This window comes from Rhinichthys klamathensis, unplaced genomic scaffold (assembly GCF_029890125.1).
Source record: "Rhinichthys klamathensis goyatoka isolate OS25496 unplaced genomic scaffold, OSU_Roscu_1.1 h1tg000670l_1, whole genome shotgun sequence".
NCBI classification, from domain to species: Eukaryota; Metazoa; Chordata; class Actinopteri; order Cypriniformes; family Leuciscidae; genus Rhinichthys; species Rhinichthys klamathensis.
In genome coordinates, this window is record NW_026607106.1 from 596731 (window position 1) to 616933 (window position 20203).

Below are 20203 nucleotides of genomic sequence, written 5' to 3' on the forward strand. Positions count from 1 at the left end.
TAGTGTGTGCAGCTTTGATTTGCCCATAGCCATTTTTTTCAGCTGGACTTTAAACGAGCTATATGTAGTACATTCTCTTAGTGTTCGAGGAAGACTATTTCACAGGTTCCCACCCCGGACAGACAGGACCGTCTGACCGAAGGTGGTACGCCTGTGAGGTATTATCAAGTCTCCTCTAGTAGAGGCTCGTGTGGTCCTTAGAGAATTGTCTTTCGATTTATTAAAGTCCTTCAGAGATATCGGAGCGAGGGAGTGAAGGACTTTATATATCAGACAGGCCATTTTCAAATTAATCATATTTTGAAAATCTAATAATCTATGTTTTTTTAGCACTTGACAGTGGTGGTGGGACAGTGTTTTTTATCTAATGTTTTTAATGCCTTTTTATATAGACTTTCTATGGTTTTAAGTGTTGTGGGGCAAGCAAGAGACCAAGGTTGATGATTGGATGGAGGCAGATCTGAATGTGAGCTAGTCAGTTGTAATAATGGACTAAATGATTGGAGAAGTCCAGTTTTCCCGCACCAGAGATTAGTCTGCCAATTCACTGAAAGATTTTGATTGAAAAATGTAAGCTTATGCAGACATGAATTCGTCACAAATAAGATCACATACATTTATAAAATTAAATATATTGGGTTAATTTCCTTTTCATGTCGACTTGCAGAAAGGTGCATGGTCAATCTTTTGATCACAATCATGGCTACTTTCCATGTAAACTAGGCTTATTATACTCATTGCTATCGTCTGGTGCATTTAACATTGTGCCAATACCACTCGCAAAAAGTGCCGCATTCCCCACAAACTTGCGCTCAGAATCGAAGAGTTGCACTGTGCGCTAATTTAATGTGTCGTTCCTTTAGAGAATCGGATGCTAAAACAACGCAGTCAGCCGGTGCAAATAAACGCTGCTATGAGCAGGTGTCATTAATTCGTTGTGAATTCCCCCCTAAGGCTTTAGTTTGGAACTAATTCTTTTCATCTGGCTCCATTCTGTAATTGTGTGTTTCTGAGTGCAGGAGAGTCTCTTGGCTGAGAGCTTCAGACTTTACTGTGATTACTGCCTGTCTCAAATGAAGAGTATGCGTCAAGTATTCCCCTGCAACAATTCTGCTGCCATCATACGCTGTGAGCTTATGCTGAGGTAAACTTACACACACACACACACACACACACACACACATGCTACAAAGAATCATGAGCTCGCAGACCGGCATTCACACGGTCGATTTTCTGGCCGAAGGACCAAAATAAATCTATTTATATTCAGATATTTCTACCATCAATTGCAGCAACTGTGTCTGCAAGCTCATGGGGATCTGCCCTTTCAGACTCTGGGTAGATCTGTATTGGATATAGCGGGACACACGAAAATGGATTTCCTGTGAGATTTTTGCTACTAGAATGTAGTACAGTACTCTAAGCTCAGAGACACACAAACATACTGTATGAACAATGCATGCAGTTTCCAGATAGCGCCGTTGAAACCTTTTTTTGGTTCTTTATTGATCTTTGTGTGTGTGCTTTAGGAGCATTGGTCACATGCAGTCAATGGCAGCCTTTAGAGCAGTGTGTTCAAACCGCAATGAACTGCACTTGGAAATAGCAACAGTTATAAAGGTAACTAGGTGTTCCAGATCAACAGTGAGACATACAGTGGTCCTGAAGGGTATTTGGACACTGAAGCCACACTTGGCAAAAAATGTACACTGCAAGGATGCATTAAATAAAAAATTTTATAAAAAAAGTTGTATATACAATATATATATATATATATATATATATATATATATATATATATATATATATATATATATATATATATATATATTGTATAAATATCTTTGCTATTTCAAATAAATACTGTTCTTTTGAACTTTCTATTCATCAAAGAAAACTTTTTCATGGTTTCCACAAAAATATTAAGCAGCACAACTGTTTTCAACATTGATAATAATAAGAAATGTTTCTTGAGCAGCAAATCAGATCATATTAAACTGATTTCTGAAGGATCATGTGACACTGACTGGAGTAATGATGCTGAAAATTCAGCTTTGTTATCACAGGAATAAATTATATATTTAAAATATATTCAAGTATAAAACAGTTATTTTAAATTGTAAAAATATCTCACAATATTACTGTTTTACTGTACTTTTGTTTTAAATAAATGCAGCTTTGGTGAGCAGAAGAGATTTATAAACATTTGAAAAAACAAACAGTAATGTATGAATGTCTCTATTACAAAACATTAAAGAGATACAGCACAAGTACACTTTTCAAACAACATTTAGCAAGGAAAAAAAGAGGTTTGTTTGGTTTCCATTAAATAAATGAAATACATTGTTCAAAATGAAGACAAAAGTTTTGTGACACTTTGGTTGTCAAATGTTTGTGAGACATAGTAAATGTGATGAAGTCCACCTGTGGTAAATCTAGGAGACTTTTGTGAACTAGAGAGGAACTGACTCCACACATCTACTACTCATCCTAAGACCAGATGTTAAAGATCACTGCAAAAGTGGCACAGAAAATGGAAGGTGGTTCTGAGAAAAGCTCAAGCGGATATTTTATATCTAATGCAGTGACATTCCGTAATTTCGACAGTAAGTGTCCAAATATTTTTGGGGCCACTGCATACAGTCATTTTAATTATTTTCTGTTGAATGTGAAATAGTGCCTGGAACATATTTTATTGTACTATGGGTGCATTGATATATTTTAACTATTTGTAATTTTTTGGTTTCTTTGCTTGTTCCTGAATTTAGAAAGGCACAGTTGAGTGGTATGAAGGAATAATATCAAACATTAAACCAGACGAAGGAGTAAGTATTAATTTTATAACAATTGCAATTTGTAATACATGTCCAAAAATATATAATCAAATATACTTCCATTCATTTAGCTACAGCACAACATAAATGGTCACCTAGTTTCAATGGTCCTCTACATAGCATACAGTATATGCATTTGGCAGAGGTTTTCTTCCAAAGCCTTTTACGTTGTTGTACATTTTATAAGTTCATGCATTCTCTGGGAATCAAGAGTTGACCATAGTGTTGGGACTAGCCATGCTTTACTGTTTGAGCGGCAGGAATGCTACAGGGATAGTTTATATAGTAGTATATTATATCTGAAAAGACATACTGCTGTGAATAGAGCTCTTGCAGTTTCTTTATTGGCCATAACTGAGCAAGATAGCATTGGTCGAGTGTTTCTGTGAGCCGATGTATTTGTTTTCTGCACATCTTCTACAGACTTTAGAGGAGCAGCTGAGGCGTCTGGTTGTGGTGGTGGATGCAGTATGTGATGATGTGCAGAGAGGACAAAATGTCTACAACAAGCTTTATTACAGGTAACTTTTGTAGAACTTTGCATAAAGGTGAAGTGTATAATTTCAGAATTGCAAAAATAATGATTGTTTTCAAACATGTTTCCAGAACCCCCCCTCCCAACGCAAGCAAATACGCACACACACACACACACACACACACACACACACACACACACACACACACACACCTCCCATTTGCAATTGATCGGTCAAACAGATAGTCCCGTCCCAAACTCACGCCATTGGTTGAGTCAGTGTTTTCTGTGTTGGGCTGTCATTGCCCTACACAGCCATATTGTTTACACTTTGGAAAGTCAACCTACAAATAGGTTTTTTATGGCTGTCTCTGCAAAAGAAGCTGAAACAGAAGAAATGATTTTAACAGTGAAAAAAAAGCACAATTCAGCTTTAATGAGATGGGTTGGGACAAAACAACGATGAAATTGAGCATTAAAAACAAAACAAAACAAAACAAAAAATCCAGAAAATCCATGTTTTTTGTCTTGTCTTCCAGCTCTGTGAAGGTTGACTTCTTCAGCATCTCCTACCGGCAGTTAGAGAAGCTTGTGAGTTTGAAAGCCCCTGGGAACGCTTATAGATCTCTGTTAAAAATAAGTCTTGCCTCGATAAACAGGAGCTAGGTGATAGAGAGGGGCTTTAATGTTGTGCTGTGTCTCTAGGTGGCAGATGACGTCAATGTGGCAATGGAGCGAGTGTGTGGGAACCTGGAGCAGGAGAGTTTTCGGTTCACCCAAACCATGGGAGAGACCCTTTTTGAGCTCTACATGTCTCTGAAGTCCCTCAAACGCTTCAGGGAGTACCTGCCTCTCAAGTTAGTCATTGGGTTGCCCTTCATCCATCTGCATGAGTGCTAATTCATCACCTAGGCTATTATGTAAAGAGTGACTCACATGGAGAGAGTGAGTGAATGTACATGAGGGTTAATAGATAAATGATTTTACCCATAATTGATGTAGTTATCCACTCTTGAGTGATAATGAGTATGGCCAAATAACTGGTGATTCTCATTTTTATTTTCAGAGACACTAAGATGTTTGCTCTGACTGGATTTCACAATTGGTTTAAGACCTCCATTCACAAATGGCTGCAGATTGTACATGAAAGATCCACTGACAGGATCCGCAAAGCGGTGGAAATGGATCAGGTGAGCAAGGACAAAACATTTTAGTGTTATACGATACATGGCCAACCAATACAAGTTTGTCAATGGCGATGTCAGGAAGAATAGCATAAAATAGCAGCAGATTAACTGGCCTGGGCCCGTGGGGCGCACAATAATGTGGAAACTGTGTTATAGGCTGATTCATTGTAAAGCTATATCTGTAGCAATTCTGCAAGCGAATTGTCAAGAGTGGAATAGGTTATGGAGGATGAGGCGTTGGGTGACATCATGACAAGCCAAGACATGTGCAATGGTTTCCATCCATGTCAGTGAGTCATTGTAAAACCCATTTCTACTTTAAAGACAGCATGTCCGCTCCCACTGAATTTTATTCATACACTGAAAAATAGTTGGTGCAGAATTTACTTTAAAACTATTTCCTCTCAGAAATTGCTAGTAAATTTCACAAATACTTTCAAAGAAACGGCAAGTAATATATTGAATGAAATTTTACATTTTGAAGAAGACTGAAATACTTTTTCCGTGTAAAACGTACTCCAATAATATTTTTATTTTTAACTTTGAGAAATATTTTTTACAGTGTACCGTTGTCTCCAGCAGTCTATACTTACTATAAGCTTCAACCTATAATTTTCAGAAAATTTGTTTTGTATAATAAGTTATATGATCTACTAATAATTATTTTTGGAAACGTGGCCCTAGCTGATATATTAGTTTACCACTGCGAAGACCTATACAATCAGTTCATATTGAGATAAAGGCACTAAAAAAATGACAGCTGCTTTGATTTTAGCCTCTTTAAGTCAGAACAATTGGTTACACCACTTTAAGGTGTCCTTGTTACAGTGTATTTATGTAGTGAGTAACAACATGTACTTACTATAGGGTCAGGGTTTGGTTCAGTAATCCTGGATAATTTACTGTTATTACTATAGTAAGTACAGGCAATGTGTAAAAAGGACACTGTGTTACCGAAAAATCAAGTTAACGTACCCTCATTGAAAGTGTGTTAGTGAGGGTTTGTTGGCTGCATAACGTGACGTGTGTATTTTAATGGTACAGCTGGAGCTGATTCAGAGTCAGACCAAACACAGCTCCTCGGCAGTGGACGTTACAACATGCTTCAGCCAGGTGCGGGAGTTCTGGGCCCAGCTGGCGTGGCCCGATTCAGCGGGAGCCTTCATTTTCATCACACGCCTGACGGACGTGAGCACCACTGATCTCTAAGCTCCACTTTCATAAGCATATTAAGCTTGCACAGCTGGAGAGCGGCAGTCAAAAACTCTGAAAATAAAAAGCTTGTCCGTAATGGAAAGGAGAATTGATGGTTTCACTCACATAACGCAATTCTTTCTTGATGTATGGCAGAATTTCTGCAGCGAGGCGGTGTGTTACGCCGAGCTGATCAAGCGCAAGATTGAGAGGGGCCAGCTGGGACAAGACCACAACAAGAGTTTCATCGTGCAGGTAGCGCTTCTGGGCGATGGAGGGTTGGCTTTAATTACGAGCGAAGTAAATGTCAGCGTTGAGTGCTTCTCCCTGACAACACCGACGTCTCAGCGGTGCGCCTGTGTCATAGTGTGTCTGACCTCGTTAGCGCCCCTTTTTCATTACGCACTATATGCTCTCTCTCTCTCCCTCCACCCCATTTAGACCTCCTTACTTTCTTCCTTTTTGTTCTATCCACTTTTTACCTCTCCTTTCCTCATTTCCAATCTCCCTTCCTCCTCTTCCTGGCTGTTGCTTTGGCGCAGGTTTGTGTGGCTCTGAATAGCACGGAGCTTGTGCGTGTGTACCTGGGAGGTCTGCCACGGGAGCTGGACTGGCGGGGGGTAGAACAGGCCATGGGGGAGTCGTGCGGCTTGGAAGGGAAGGAGCAGGTCAACAAGTCCCTGAATGGGCAGCTCTACAACGCTGATATCGACCTGCAGAGGGAGGCCAAGCGTCTAATCACACATCTTACTGATAGGGTAATGGCATACATCGAAGAGCACAGTTCAACTACTAAGAGACTTGATTATATCAGCAGCTTCAGTGTTATGAATATGGTGACATACAAGCAAGCTATGTTAACGCTGATGCATACTGCACATGAAAATTGTTTTCTGAAAAATGAGATTTCTACAAATGGCCAATTTGGGGTGCGTTACCCATACAACAAGCTAAAAGACATAGGACCAGATTTACTAAACTTGACAAATTAGCGTGGAGCGCAATTACAAAAAAACAAAAAAACGCCAATGGTAGTGTAAAATTCTGCGGACAACGCGCAACTTAAAGGGATACTTCAGGATTTAGCATTAAGCTTTGTGTTAGTAGAAAACCTGTAGTATTTTCAAATTACCATGCTTTCCACCCTCATATCCCCCTGAGACGAGAAAATTATGTATTTTTTGTCTGGAAAAAAATGGAAAAAATCCTCAGATGACACAAAAATCGTCATTTTGCGTCATCGGAAGATTTTTTGGCCAGAGGCTAAAGACTACAGTCAGTAGTAGGGGCTGTCCCGCATGTTCTCAACCCGCCCATAGAGGGTGGGATCTCACTCACATGTACACATAGTGTCAGCCATCATTTTTTGGAAGCTAAGCTAGCAGGCTCTTGTTCTGTGGAGAAAGCTGAGTAGTAGGGGTTACCATCCTCTTTTTCCCGGACATGTCCGGCCGTCGATGTCCGGGATTCAGCTTTTGCTTTCTGCAGTCAACATTCATTGTTTTCATGCACACCTTTTGTTTCAATCTAACTGAATTCATTTCGATTGGTGAATCTGAATGTAGTGTTTACATGAACGCTAAACAAGTGATCGGTTGATGTGCGTTTTAACATTGCTAAGAAAATTCCTGCTCCTCTGTGAGAGATACGAGACCGGCGCGTCTCACAGGTGTCGCTCATCGGTAATCACGCCACCGGCTTCGCGTTCCCGCGTCCCGCGGCCCTAGCCTCGTCCTGCTCGCCACAGTAAACATGATGAATGGCGACTCTAGAACGCAAAAGCCGAATCCCGGACTTTTTGGGCGATCTCGAAACACATTTTCGAGCAGACTCATCACGGAGACTCACTAGTAGCCTAGACTTGTTGTTTAACTACTGCGCTCTGTTACCGGTAGGCGTGGCCTCCTAGGGCAGCGAAGCAAGTGCATTCTGGGAGTTGTTGTCTTTCATCCACATAAGCCAAAAATACATTTTCTGGCTTTTCTCTGTCTAGAAAGCTCCAAATTCAAAAATAATTTCACATTTCTTCTACATAAATGACCCGTTTTAAATACACATTCATCTTTCCAGAGGTGAAGTATCCCTTTAATGAACACGGACGGTGCCGGATCATTTCCTTAATGACCAATCCAATCCAAGAGCAGCGCAAATTAGCATCTGGTTTTAAGACATGCTTTTTTGGGGCCATAAATAATGCTGCAAATTGACTAGCACACAACCTTAACCTTAAATCACCTTGCATGGTTCATTTAAATACTCTCATTCCATAAATTTTGCATCTAAAAGGGAAACTCCTACAAATGCATATGCAATAAGGTCAGCCGCAAAAATAACCATGTCCACACCTTTTCAGTGCTTATTTTTCACGTCATGTTTTAGTAAATCCCGACAGTAGTTTTTCAATGCCAAAAGAGGGTTTGTGCTGGAGCAAGCTTTTAGTAAATCTGGCCTAGAATGAAGTTTGTGTATAAATGGAATGGAAGATATAGATTGTACTGCAAGTTAGCTTTTATATGTTTCTCAAGAGTATGATCTATTTAAGTCCACGAGTCATACTAACAAGAAACAATGCTTCTAACCAAAGGTCGAGACCTCTTCCACACAACTTTGCAATGCTTTTTGCAAATGTTTGTTGGAACTATTTCAGTTTCCAGGAAACACAGATTCGTTGAACTGTTATTAACATCCGAACTTGACTATAGTTTGCTATCAATGCTTTTAGTAAAAGCACTCCTGATTGGTTAATTTGACACAATTTCTGCACAGATTGCACAGAGTAATGAGTCACACTGGAGTAAACCACATAAAACTTTGAGTAACACTTTACAATAAGGTTCATTAGTTAACTACATTAGTTAACATTAACTAAGAATGAACAATACTTCTTCAGCATTTGTTAATCTTTGTTAATGTTAATTTCAACATTTACTAATACTTTATTAAAATCTTGTTAACATTAGTTAATGCACTGTGAACTAACATGAACAAACAATGAACAGCTGGATTTGTATTAACTAACGTTAACAAAGATTAACAAAAACAGTAACAAATGTATTGCTCATGGTTAGTTCATGTTAGTTAATACATTAACTAATGTTTAATAAATGAACCTTATTGTAAAGTGTTACCAATCTTTGTCCTACACAGATGCTTTCTGAACTCAGGAGATGCATTCAACACATCAGCTTATCTCCAGACTCTATTAACAATGACGAGGCAAGTATGAAAGAACAGAGAAAGAACATTTAATTATTTCATGTTAGCATAATTCGGCTATGGTCTAATGTGTTTTTCCACATATGTCCTCTCTGATGAACTGCTCCAGGCTGTGGCTCCTCTGATGAAGTACCTAGATGACACTCTAGTCATCCTCAATGAGTCATTGGTTAAAGAGAATCTAACAAGGTAATTACTTCCGTCATTTTAGTGATTAGAGCGATGATACTAGCGATAACAGTAATGTAACAGTAATGACACATAGATTTACCATTGGAAGCATGTTTTCCAAGTAAATTGGGCACTTTAAAGTGGCAATTGACTGCGTGTGAAGGAGGTCACTGTGTCCGTGAACGTGATCTTTCTGGTTGTTTTGTACCCTAGGGTTCTGCAGAGTCTGTGGGAGCTGCTCCTGCGGATGATCCTGGACACGGTGGCGGAAAACAGGGGTGTCCAGGTGGAATTCTACTCACGTTTCCAGTACACTGTAGAGGTCAGTACGGATAAGTCAACATGAATATCACCTTTCAAGTCCCTTTCAAGGAAAGTCAGTTCACGTGGCGGTCATATGTGCAATGTTCCGGGTAGCTATTTTTCTCATGCAAGACCAACTCTAATGGGGACATACAGAATCAAAAACAGCTTGCTAAACTTACATTTAAATAACATATTTCAAATCAGCAATAAAATATGACACAGACTGTTTAATAAATGCTATTTCTTATGTTAAAAAATGGTTAAAAAAGCATTTCAGGTTGGTCCAGCCAATGCACATGTGCCGTCCCAAGTGCACATCTCAGGACACTGGAACCGGAGTTTCTAACGGCAGCTGGAGTGGTGCAAATACTTAGCCAGTTGGCCACTGGCTCTTTTCTGCCCTATTCTGCCCTATTGTGCGTTGCAGTTTCTCCCATTCATAGTAATATGAGTGAACCATCCTGGTTTGGTATCACGTCCAGAGCTATTGTCTAATTCCTTATGCCCATTTCCCCAGATAGGTTTCTGGTGCTCAACCTGTAAGCATTCCACATGTTCCCACCAAAGAAAAGGGGGTTCAAGGCCAGCTAAACTGGCTATACAATGGCTAAAAAAAAATGTGATCTCAAACCACTATTAACATCATAGTCCAGGGTTGGATAACGCAAAACAAATCTAAACTCTGCAAAACTAGACTCCAATATAATTGCCCAATGTGTCGAAGCAACACTTCCATATATGATTACTATAAATTGTATTCATTATATATTTGCATAAAAGCAGCTCATAAAAAAGTCTGAATCAATTACTTAAGGTGTTAATATGTTCACAAAACTTGTAATACAGGATTACACTACACGACTTTTAAAGTCTATTTTAAAACACTGGGTACCATACACTTGCCGACTTTTTAAATGTTATAGTGAAAAACTAAACAACTGAAAATCACACACTACCAGTTTTTCAAGGGGTTCCAACACCACAAACTCGCGCAGAAATGTGCCTCTGTGCTAGGAGATGCATGAGAAATGAAAACAAATGTGTTCTAAAATCAGCTCAAATTATCTGACATGTTTGATATCCTCTGACTGGATGAAATTACAGTCTGAAGATTAATAAAAATCGGTTTTGAGAGAGGTCCGCCGGTCCCTTGGTTGAGTTCCAGCACCTTTTTGGGAGGAAAGGAGTACATTGTATATCTCCCCATCCAGAATGTGTAATATTGTAAAGTAGCGAATGTATGATGTTATTGCTATCATTTATTATTTACTGTAAAAAAAAGAGGCAAATACAGAGAAGAAGGGATATAGATGGGGATAGATAGAAGAGAAAAGCAGAAAATAAAAGATGGAAATGAAAATGGGGGGGATGGGGAGTTAAAATGGCTATTGCCTGGTTTAATCGATTTCCTGCTGTATTATGCACATTCCAGTGGAATGTGGACATGCACCATCCACTCCAAGATGCCTTGTAAGGGCTCATCAAGGGACTTAGCTAGCAGTTTAGAACAAGAACTCTGTGGACTGTAAGGGTCATGTCTGGTTTCCCTCTGCCTGCATTCTCAGCCACGGTCACAGTCACAACATATATTCGCCACAGATCTAGGCACAGTATTCAAGCAAAGAGGAACTGGCAGGAACTCGCCACAGATTTACATGAAAACTCAAGTGTTGCATGTTGTTCACCATATAGTTGGTCTATTAGCACAACAAGTCTCAAAAGTGTGTTACGAGAGTCCGTGCATGTCTGCTGGAGTTCATGCAGTCAAAGAAAGAGCACAGGACAAATATGATGGCATAACAGAAGAAAACATGTTTTGATTGTCAGTCTGGTAGTGACCAGACACCTTAACAAGTTATTTTCCGTGCAGACGCTGGTGCGGTTCTTCCAAGCTGATGGAGAAGGGCTGCTCTTGGAAGACCTTAAGAGTGGAGATTATAAGGTATTCTCACCTTCAACCAATGTGGCTGGCCAAATGAATTAGGCATGGCTTCATCTTCCTTCCCTCTTCCTTCCCATTAGGGCCTGGACGAGGAGCTGCGTCTGAACAAATGCTCCTCCTTTGAGCTGATCGAACAGTATTTCCTGGAGAAAATCTCCCAGCAGGTGGGTAGGAGTCTTGCTGGGCTACCGCAGCTTTTAGCTCCAGCCCTGCTGAGAGAGGAGGTGTTGATTAGGAGCTAAGACATCACGAATACTATTCCTTCCTCTGATGATTAAAAGTTTACATCAGTCATTTCCTCTTTGACTAAGCGTTCTTTGCACTGCGTACGATTTCGCAGTCTCTGACTGTGTCTCAAATCCCGCTAAGCTGACTTGCTGTCTACTGCCTACGGGGGCAGATGTCTACATAACTAGTTATAAAACCAAACCGAACCTCAAAAATGTCTGATCTGAACAGACGCCAACTTTACTAGCAACATTACAAAGTTATGTTACAGAAGGCCTACAGAAAATGTACTCAAAGTAAATTTCTTCTGAATTGACATGCCTGCATGCGGACGACCGAAGAAAATCCAGGGATCATTTTGGTTGTTGACATTGAAGGCTGCATTATCCAATAACTTATCCATGATCACTTTACACATGAAAGATACATTCAGGGTTGCTTCAAATGTTGGTCACAGAGCGGTGGACCAATCTCAGAAAGTAGCATCAATTCTCTACCTACAATTGAAGACAATCTTAACGCCAGTTTCACTCACAATGCTAGGTTGTAAACAAAAATGATATATCACTAGCTTTTAAGATAAAACCTGTCACTAAAATCAGTTGTAGAGTCTCAACCTTGGCTAATGTGTTATTAGTTCTAAACTAGAAAACAATTTTATATGTATTACTGCTGTGATGTAGACAGTAATCTTTAACAAATTCCCATTTGCTTTACAGAGAATCTTAAAGCACAGTCGCTTTGGACGTATCAGTGTGAAGTGTTACTATGATGCCCCTGAGCAAAGACTCACTGTGGAGATACTGCATGCAGCTGATCTCATTGCCCTGGATGCCAATGGTAAACTCCAATCACAGCAATTTGCGAGCACTACACACACACACACACACACACACATGCACACAAATTGGGTTTCCATGTTTTATGGGGACCTTCCATAGATATAATAGTTTTTATACTGTACAAAACTATTTGAGGTTCGGTTTCTTGGGGGTAGAACTAAGAGGCCTAACCCTACTCCTAAAACTACCAACAGAGCCGGCCCGAGCCTTTTGGGGGCCCTAAGCAGAATTTGATTTGGGGGCCCCTCCCACTACGCGGAGTCACATGTGCTTGACGATTATTGACACAAATATCACGGAATAATGATACATTATAAATTAATACAATGAGGTTATGTATAAATACAAAATAAATACTTAATAAAAAATAGATAGCCTACTTAAATATTTTTTTAACTTTTACTTTACTCTTTTACTAACTCTTTGAAACTTCTTAAAACAAACTGTCTCAAAACATATCAAATAATTTATTTGCTAAAAAAAATTACAACTGAGAAATTAAAAACATAATAAGAGCAAGGGTTCAACAATGACAATTATTGTTGAAAACTGTAAAAATATTATTATTTCTCAACTGTCTCAATACAGTGTAACTGTCCACAAAATCTTTTTATTATTATTATTATTATTATTGTAACAGACTTTGTTGGATGACAGAATCCAACAAAGTCTGTTACTATAACACCGGTAATGATGTACTGGCGCTCGTTGTATCTGTGTGTGTATGCAATGTATTTTTCCCCTCTGGGCTTGCCGTAGATAGGAATGGTTCAATGCTGCACAAAACATACCGTAAATAATCATGCAAACATACTTTTATCTTGCTCTTTTTTTCTCCTCTGTCATTTTCTTCGTTCTATTTTCGGCACCAGAGGGAAACTTTTTTTGTGACATGGCTTAACATTACCGCGAGTCCGCGACTATGCGCACGAATTGTCTATGCACGCGCGAGGTGTCTAGATTATGCGCATGACTTAAACGCTGGCAGACACAGCAGCCGTTGTAGGGAGGTATATTGATCATGAAATCTGAATTTTCTTGTCTTTAATTATTCATTCATTCATATTAATTCATTCCTTTATGTCACTTGTTTAAGTCATCTAAAACATATTTTTCGACTCGATTGGGGGGCCCCCTGGTGGCCAAGGGGCCCCAAGCAGCCGCTTAGTTCGCTTATGCCTCGGGCCGGCCCTGACTACCAATCACAGAAAACTTTCTGCATTTTTACATGTTAAAAAAAATAGTATCTAATATGATTTTTAAGCTGTTTTCCTTATGGGGACCAAAGAATTTCTCCATATTTTGTCCCCACATTGTAGGGAATACCTGACCTCATATATAGGAGCGACCAAAAGTCATGTCCGGAGGGGATATTTGCACAATATTTGCTTTTAATGACACTTCAGGTTCTATTAAACTATCAAAATATGAGGAGTATGTTAAACTGGGAAGAAACCCCCCCCACTAAACTAAGCACTAAACATCTCTCTATATGTTCAAGTAAATAAGTTAATCTTTAAAAACACTACTAAGGAATACTGTTAATTATTCAGCACTTCTCAAAATGATTATCAATCTTTCATACTGTTTTATAGCTAAACAAAAAAAATGCAGAGGACAGTGATGTTTTGATAATTGCGACTGATCTTCTTTACGGTGAACGTGATTTCACCAAGTCCAACTTTCCAATCAGATTTGAGGGACAAGTTTACAGTTTCTGTCAAGTTTAGGCTTACAACCAGGGTTAGGTGTTTCGGTTACACTTTACTTGAAGGGGCGTGCATAAGACTGACATGACACCTTCATAATCATGACATGACACATGTCATGAATATGAAGGAGGATTATGCATGCTTATGACAACTGTCATTAAGTGTCATTCGCTCAATAATGACATTTTTAATGCAAATATGACATTGTTTGAGATGTCTTTATTATGACAACTTGACATAAACCAATACATCATAATCTGTCAGTGTCTTTGTCATGACAACTTGACATTACCAAGACAACATAAATTGTCATAAATATGACGTAAACATAACATAGCAGATTAATGATCAAACTTAAGAAATCACTTAGCTTTATGGGTTAACAATACATTAAACTGTCATGCGGTTGGTTTTGACATTGGCTGTCATGAGGCCATTATAACTGTGTCATGAATATTTTTCTTGACCTGAACTACAGTGGTACAAATTGAATTTGTCATTAAAATGTTATAATGCCCTCATGACAGCCAATGTCAAAACCAACCACCTGAAAGGTTTATTGTAATATTAACCCATAAAGCTAAGTGGTCTCTTAAGTTTGATAATTAATCTGCTATATCATGTTTATGACATATTTATGACAGGTTGTGTTGTCTTAGTAATGTTAAGTTGTCATGACAAAGACACTGTTTGAGATGTCTTGGTAATGACACCTTGACATAAACCAATACATCATAACCTGTCAATGTCATATTTGCATTAAAAATGTCATAATTGAGCGAATGACACTTAATAACAGTTGTCATAAACATGCATAAACCTCCTTCATATTCATGACATGTGTCGTGTCATGATTATAAAGGTGTAATGTCAGTCTTATGCACACCCCTTCAAGTAAAGTGTTACCGGTGTGGTAACATCAATGTGATTCACCTATCATTTCCCTCTGATTTTAGGGATAAATTATGGGTAGGGTTAGGTTTAGGGGTAGGCATAGGGTGAAGAATAATTTTTCAGACAGGAATGTTGTACAAGGATCAACAATATCTGTTGATCCAGGAACATGTCTTGCTTGGTAAAATCACAGTGACCCTTCTTTACATCAGGTCTTACGTATTTTAACCATTTATAGCCAGTTATACATCACAGAGACGGTGTTGTCTTGTGTGTTGATTATAAAGTACTGAAGGTTTTCCTAAAGCTTTGGCACTATTCCTTGGCTTCCATGCAGGCACTGGCATTTCCTTACAAATCTAGTTACTTGCTTAAATTTTCTGTTGTTTATTGGATTTGTCTCCTAATTCCTGCTTTCCTAGGCCTCAGCGACCCGTTTGTCATCGTGGAGCTGTGTCCTCACCATCTGTTCCCCATGGCTCGGAGTCAGCGTACCCAAGTGAAGCTCAAAACCCTGCACCCTGTTTTTGACGAGCTTTTTTACTTGTGAGTACCACAACAACTGCTCACCTGAACACTTGCTATTAACTTTGAGTCCCAGCACCTCAAACAGCATGTTGATTCCATTTGCTCCATTACAGCCATGTCAGCCCTGAGCAGTACAGGCACAGGTGTGCCTGTCTGACCTTCACTGTGATGGACTATGATTGGTTGTCCACTAATGATTTCGCTGGCGAGGCTGTGGCCCCATTGAGTGACTTCTGTTGGCCGGGCAGGCCGAGTGCCACACCTGCTGGAAAGACCCTTCAACCCGTCATCCTGCACTTGTCCCGCCAAAAACCAAGCGGTATGATAATCTCTCAGATGTATCCACCTTAAGAGTAAAATCAGGGGTACTCAACTCTGCTTCAGGAGACCCACTGAACCTTCCAGTAGAGTTTAGATCTAGCGCTGCTCTTTCCTGCCTAGTAATCTTGAGGACCTTTATTAGCTGGATCAGATGTGTTTGATTACGGTTGAAGGTAATGGTATACCTTCAAGTCCTTCTGGTAAAATTCCTACCCACGAGTTCGCAATTACGTCGTGATCACAGCAGTCAAGTGATTTTGGCGTGAATAAAATTCTTAATTCCTGACTGACACAGAAAGCTTTTCTGCTAGTGCTATAAACTGCAATTGCTGCATAATTGATACTTTTCTTTGTATTTTACCTTTCTTGACCTGCTGTTTGTCTCGCAAACCTTTTAGCTATAAACCAGCAAGCGGTTGCACTTTATTTTGCAGTATGTTTACTTATAGAGTACTTACCTAAGAAATTACTGGGTAATATAAGGTAACTACAGGGGTTAAGGTAAGGTTTAGGAGTAGGTTCAGGGTAAGTACCTATAGTTATTATCCAGTTTTTGTAATCAATGTATAAGTACATCGTACCTACATGAGGAACAGGATTGTAAAATAAAGTGCTACCCAACTAACTTTATCACTATCAAAATTACACAAAAAGTACACAAACTAAACTATACAATAAGCATTCACAATTACGTCCCATTGTACTCAATAACAGATCGTTTCTACACTTATTCTTGAATGAGTTGTCACACTCTTGACTTTGAAAGTCAGCCTTGAAGAAAATCCCAACTTTGCATAAATATCTTGTAAAAACAATCTTTTTGACATGACGTAAAACAGAATAAACTCACAATAAGTGACTTTGTAGAAACAGGGTTGAGCCCAATGGAATAATGAGGAGTTTTACAGTAAATATGAAATTTTATTTCAAGATTTCAGAGAGAAAAAGAACAGTAGTAGTGTACTGGTTGGATTTCATTGTTTTGTCAGCATCGCTTGGTGTTTAGTATCTGTTGCAGCCTGTCCTCTTGAAAAGATTTCCAATTACATGTGTCATTCCCTATCGAGAGGCTCTGCCACCTCAACATTATTGTTGCGTCTGGACTGATGGATTCATTTCTTCCTTTGATACAGAGAAGCCCATCATGAAGATGCTGGAGGCGAGAACGGGAGACAAAGAGGCTCAAGAGTTTGTGAGAAAGCTGAAAGAGATTGAGAAGTCAATGGAGGAAGAGTAATGTGTCCCCTGTAGTGCATGTATTTCTGATGGTGGTCTTTTTTACCTGTTGTACTATGTTTACTCTTGAAATGCAAACTCTTTTAAATGTATTTTTCACTGTTGTCCAGAAGAAGAAAAAAAGGTGAGGTAAATGATCATGTTTAAAGATCAGTATTTTATCACTGTTCAGCACTTAATGTGTGCTGTGTTTTGATGTTGAAGCCCTCTGATGGAGCTTGTTGTTCATAGAATTGTATGAATTTAGTAGTAGAAAGGTCTATTTTGAAAGCAACATTTCTCAGTTGTATTGAATTCAAACGCTTTTCTGAGCTATAGATTGTGACTTGAACTCTGAAAATCTTGAACTTTGAAATAATTAGATGTTTACTTGAGGATTTTCAAAAATGCTACAAAAGAAACTGAATTTGTTTACATGTATTTTGCAAGGCCACGTCCACACTGCAGACAAATACGGTTCACTACCAAAAAATCCTTTTCTAAATCAGTATTTTTGTTTTGTTTCAGGCCAAAATATCTCAAAATCCTTTTTTATAAGCAACTTTGTGTTAAATATTGCTTTCAGAGAATATATCTCAAATTAATTTCCCTAAAGGAAAATTTGACATTTACAGGGTGGAAAAATGGTACGCACACAAGATAACTTTGACACTTCTTACCACTTTTTTTTTTCCTTCGCTTTTTCCATATAAAGCTAAATTTTGTCCGATTTATACTTACTAAAATTCAAATGTTTGGAGTGGGTACGATTGTACGATTGTTTTTAATGTTTTTTAAAGATGTCTTTTATTCTCACCAATAATTTTTTATTTGAATAAAACGTACACTAAAAACAGTAATATTGTGAATTTTAAATAACTGCTTTCTATTTCAATATTATTTTATTTTATATATTTATATTCCTGTGATGGTAAAGCTGAATTTTCAGCATCATTTCTCCAGTCTTCAGTGTCACATGATCCTTCAGAAATCATTCTAATATGATGATTTGCTGGTCAAAAAAACATTTCTTATCATCAATGGTGAAAACATTGCTGAAAATGTTGTGCCGCTCAATATTTTTTGTGGAAACCATGATACATTTTTTTTCCAAATAATTGGATGAATAGAAAGATATCAAGAACAGCAGTGATTTTAAATGGAAATCTTTTGTGACATTATAAATTTAATGATCAATTTAATGCACCCTTGCAGAATAGTATTAATTTCTTTCTGGGGGAAAAAAAAAGTCATACTGACTCCAAACTTTTAATCACCATTTGCTTTAATTAATTATTCCCAAAATCTGTTAAACAGTCAATTAGCCCTAAAGTGATTCTAAAACGCACAAGATGGTTTTATACAGCCCCTCATGTTTATCCTTATACCGAGCCCTCAATGTCTTTTTTCATTTGCCCTTTAATATTTCCCCAAGCAATTTGAGATGGAAAAGGTTGGCATCTCTGGGGGGTTTTTAACAGCCAAACTGTTGCTATGGTTATCACCATGCCAAAAGTGACTCCTGTATTCTGTACACATGGAAGACATGCACTGCCACATTTAAATGCAGTTGTCACTCCCAAAACTTTGCAGTGTGTATGTGGCCTGGACGTGTAGCAAGAAAGGCAACAGGATTTTGACGACTTTTTCCCATGTAATCATACAGCAGAGCCGATACGATCATGTTTACCTTATTAAGTGTTCTCTGTTCGCTCTTATCAAGGAACATACTTTCAGAAAAGTCCTTTATCTTAAACGGTGAATGTTCAGTATTTGTCCTTGAATCACACTGGATTGTGTTGAGATTTTATCGTAACATTTCTGTAAGATGTCGTCTTTCCTAAAGAATGTATTCGTTTATGCCAAGTGGTTCTTCAACTTACGGGTTTAGTGTTCAGATGGTTCTCTTCTCTTGTATTTTCTCTGCCAAATTACTTGTTTTGCCAGTAAGCGACTAGGTTAAAAAAAACGAGGACTTTTTCACATCGCAAAGGCTTTTCGCCCACCACGTTTTGAATGTCTTGCTATGTTTGTGACAGAAGCAGAGTTTATTGGCTTTATGAACTCTTCTTTCACATTTTTCCCCCCATCTGTACATTATGAATAGCTCTCAGCAGGAAACTTCCCGTTCAGCTATTATAACTTCAGCCTGCTACTTTTCCTCAGCAGCATCTCTCCTCTTCTGACCTTCACACATCTCATGCGCTATTCACCTCCCGGTGAGTGAAAACCACCAGAAATGAGCCACTCGCAAACAAATGAAGGCCAAATCCTGCTGAAACATACCGCAGCACCCGGCAACACTGATATTACTGCTCCACTTGAAACATGTGATGCTCAAGAATGTGATACTGTCAGCAACTCTCTGTCTCCTTTGTGACTCCAGTAATGGTGTATATGGTCTGTGTGCATGCACGTGTGTGGCTGCGTGCACTCTGAGTTCAATAAAGAGATAACGATTAGAAAGAGACGTGTTTGTGATTAAAACAAGTTGAATCGGAGAGACCCGATTTGCGCAGATGGTGTTGTGACATCTCATCTCAACAGCAGAGCCGTCTTCAGCCTCATTATCACTGCATGCTTTCAAAGACACTGCAACTGATCCTCACGAGTTATTCCAGGTACTTAACAAATAATACAATAGGATCTCTTCTGCTATGATACAATGAAATTAAAATTACATTAAAATTCATATTGGTTACACTAGAACTTAACAGTAGCAGAGTTGTACCCGTATAAATCATAAACTAAATATCTTGGTGGATTTGGTTGTAAAGTAAAGCATAGTTTGCTTTAAGTCTATTAAATTATCTATCTATCTATCTATCTATCTTTCTTGTCTGTCTATCTATCTATCTATCTTGTCTATCTATCTATCTTTCTTGTCTGTCTGTCTATCTATCTATCGATCTATCTATCTATCTGTCTTTCTTGTCTGTCTATCTATCTATCTATCTATCTATCTATCTATCTCTCTATCTATCTATCTATCTATCTATCTATCTATCTATCTATCTATCTATCTATCTATCTATCTATCTATCTATCTATCTATCTATCTATCTATCTGTCTGTCTGTCTGTCTGTCTGTCTGTCTGTCTGTCTGTCTGTCTGTCTGTCTGTCTGTATGTGTCTGTC

General features: G+C 38.6%; 1 protein-coding gene across 1 annotated transcript in view; it reads left to right on the plus strand.

The window, feature by feature from the left end:
- Positions 1 to 17534, plus strand: part of baiap3 (BAI1 associated protein 3) — a 54792-nt gene extending 37258 nt beyond the window's left edge. The window contains exons 16-34 of the mRNA XM_056241746.1: positions 1020 to 1144; positions 1530 to 1620; positions 2769 to 2825; positions 3258 to 3355; positions 3849 to 3900; positions 4015 to 4166; positions 4376 to 4499; positions 5541 to 5684; positions 5847 to 5945; positions 6233 to 6448; positions 8838 to 8906; positions 9016 to 9095; positions 9291 to 9399; positions 11254 to 11325; positions 11406 to 11489; positions 12273 to 12393; positions 15424 to 15547; positions 15643 to 15848; positions 16984 to 17534. Of these exons, the coding sequence (XP_056097721.1) occupies positions 1020 to 1144; positions 1530 to 1620; positions 2769 to 2825; positions 3258 to 3355; positions 3849 to 3900; positions 4015 to 4166; positions 4376 to 4499; positions 5541 to 5684; positions 5847 to 5945; positions 6233 to 6448; positions 8838 to 8906; positions 9016 to 9095; positions 9291 to 9399; positions 11254 to 11325; positions 11406 to 11489; positions 12273 to 12393; positions 15424 to 15547; positions 15643 to 15848; positions 16984 to 17087 (2127 nt within the window). The 3' untranslated portion in view covers positions 17088 to 17534. The remainder of the gene's footprint in view (positions 1 to 1019; positions 1145 to 1529; positions 1621 to 2768; positions 2826 to 3257; positions 3356 to 3848; positions 3901 to 4014; positions 4167 to 4375; positions 4500 to 5540; positions 5685 to 5846; positions 5946 to 6232; positions 6449 to 8837; positions 8907 to 9015; positions 9096 to 9290; positions 9400 to 11253; positions 11326 to 11405; positions 11490 to 12272; positions 12394 to 15423; positions 15548 to 15642; positions 15849 to 16983) is intronic.
- Positions 17535 to 20203: the final 2669 nt, after the last annotated feature.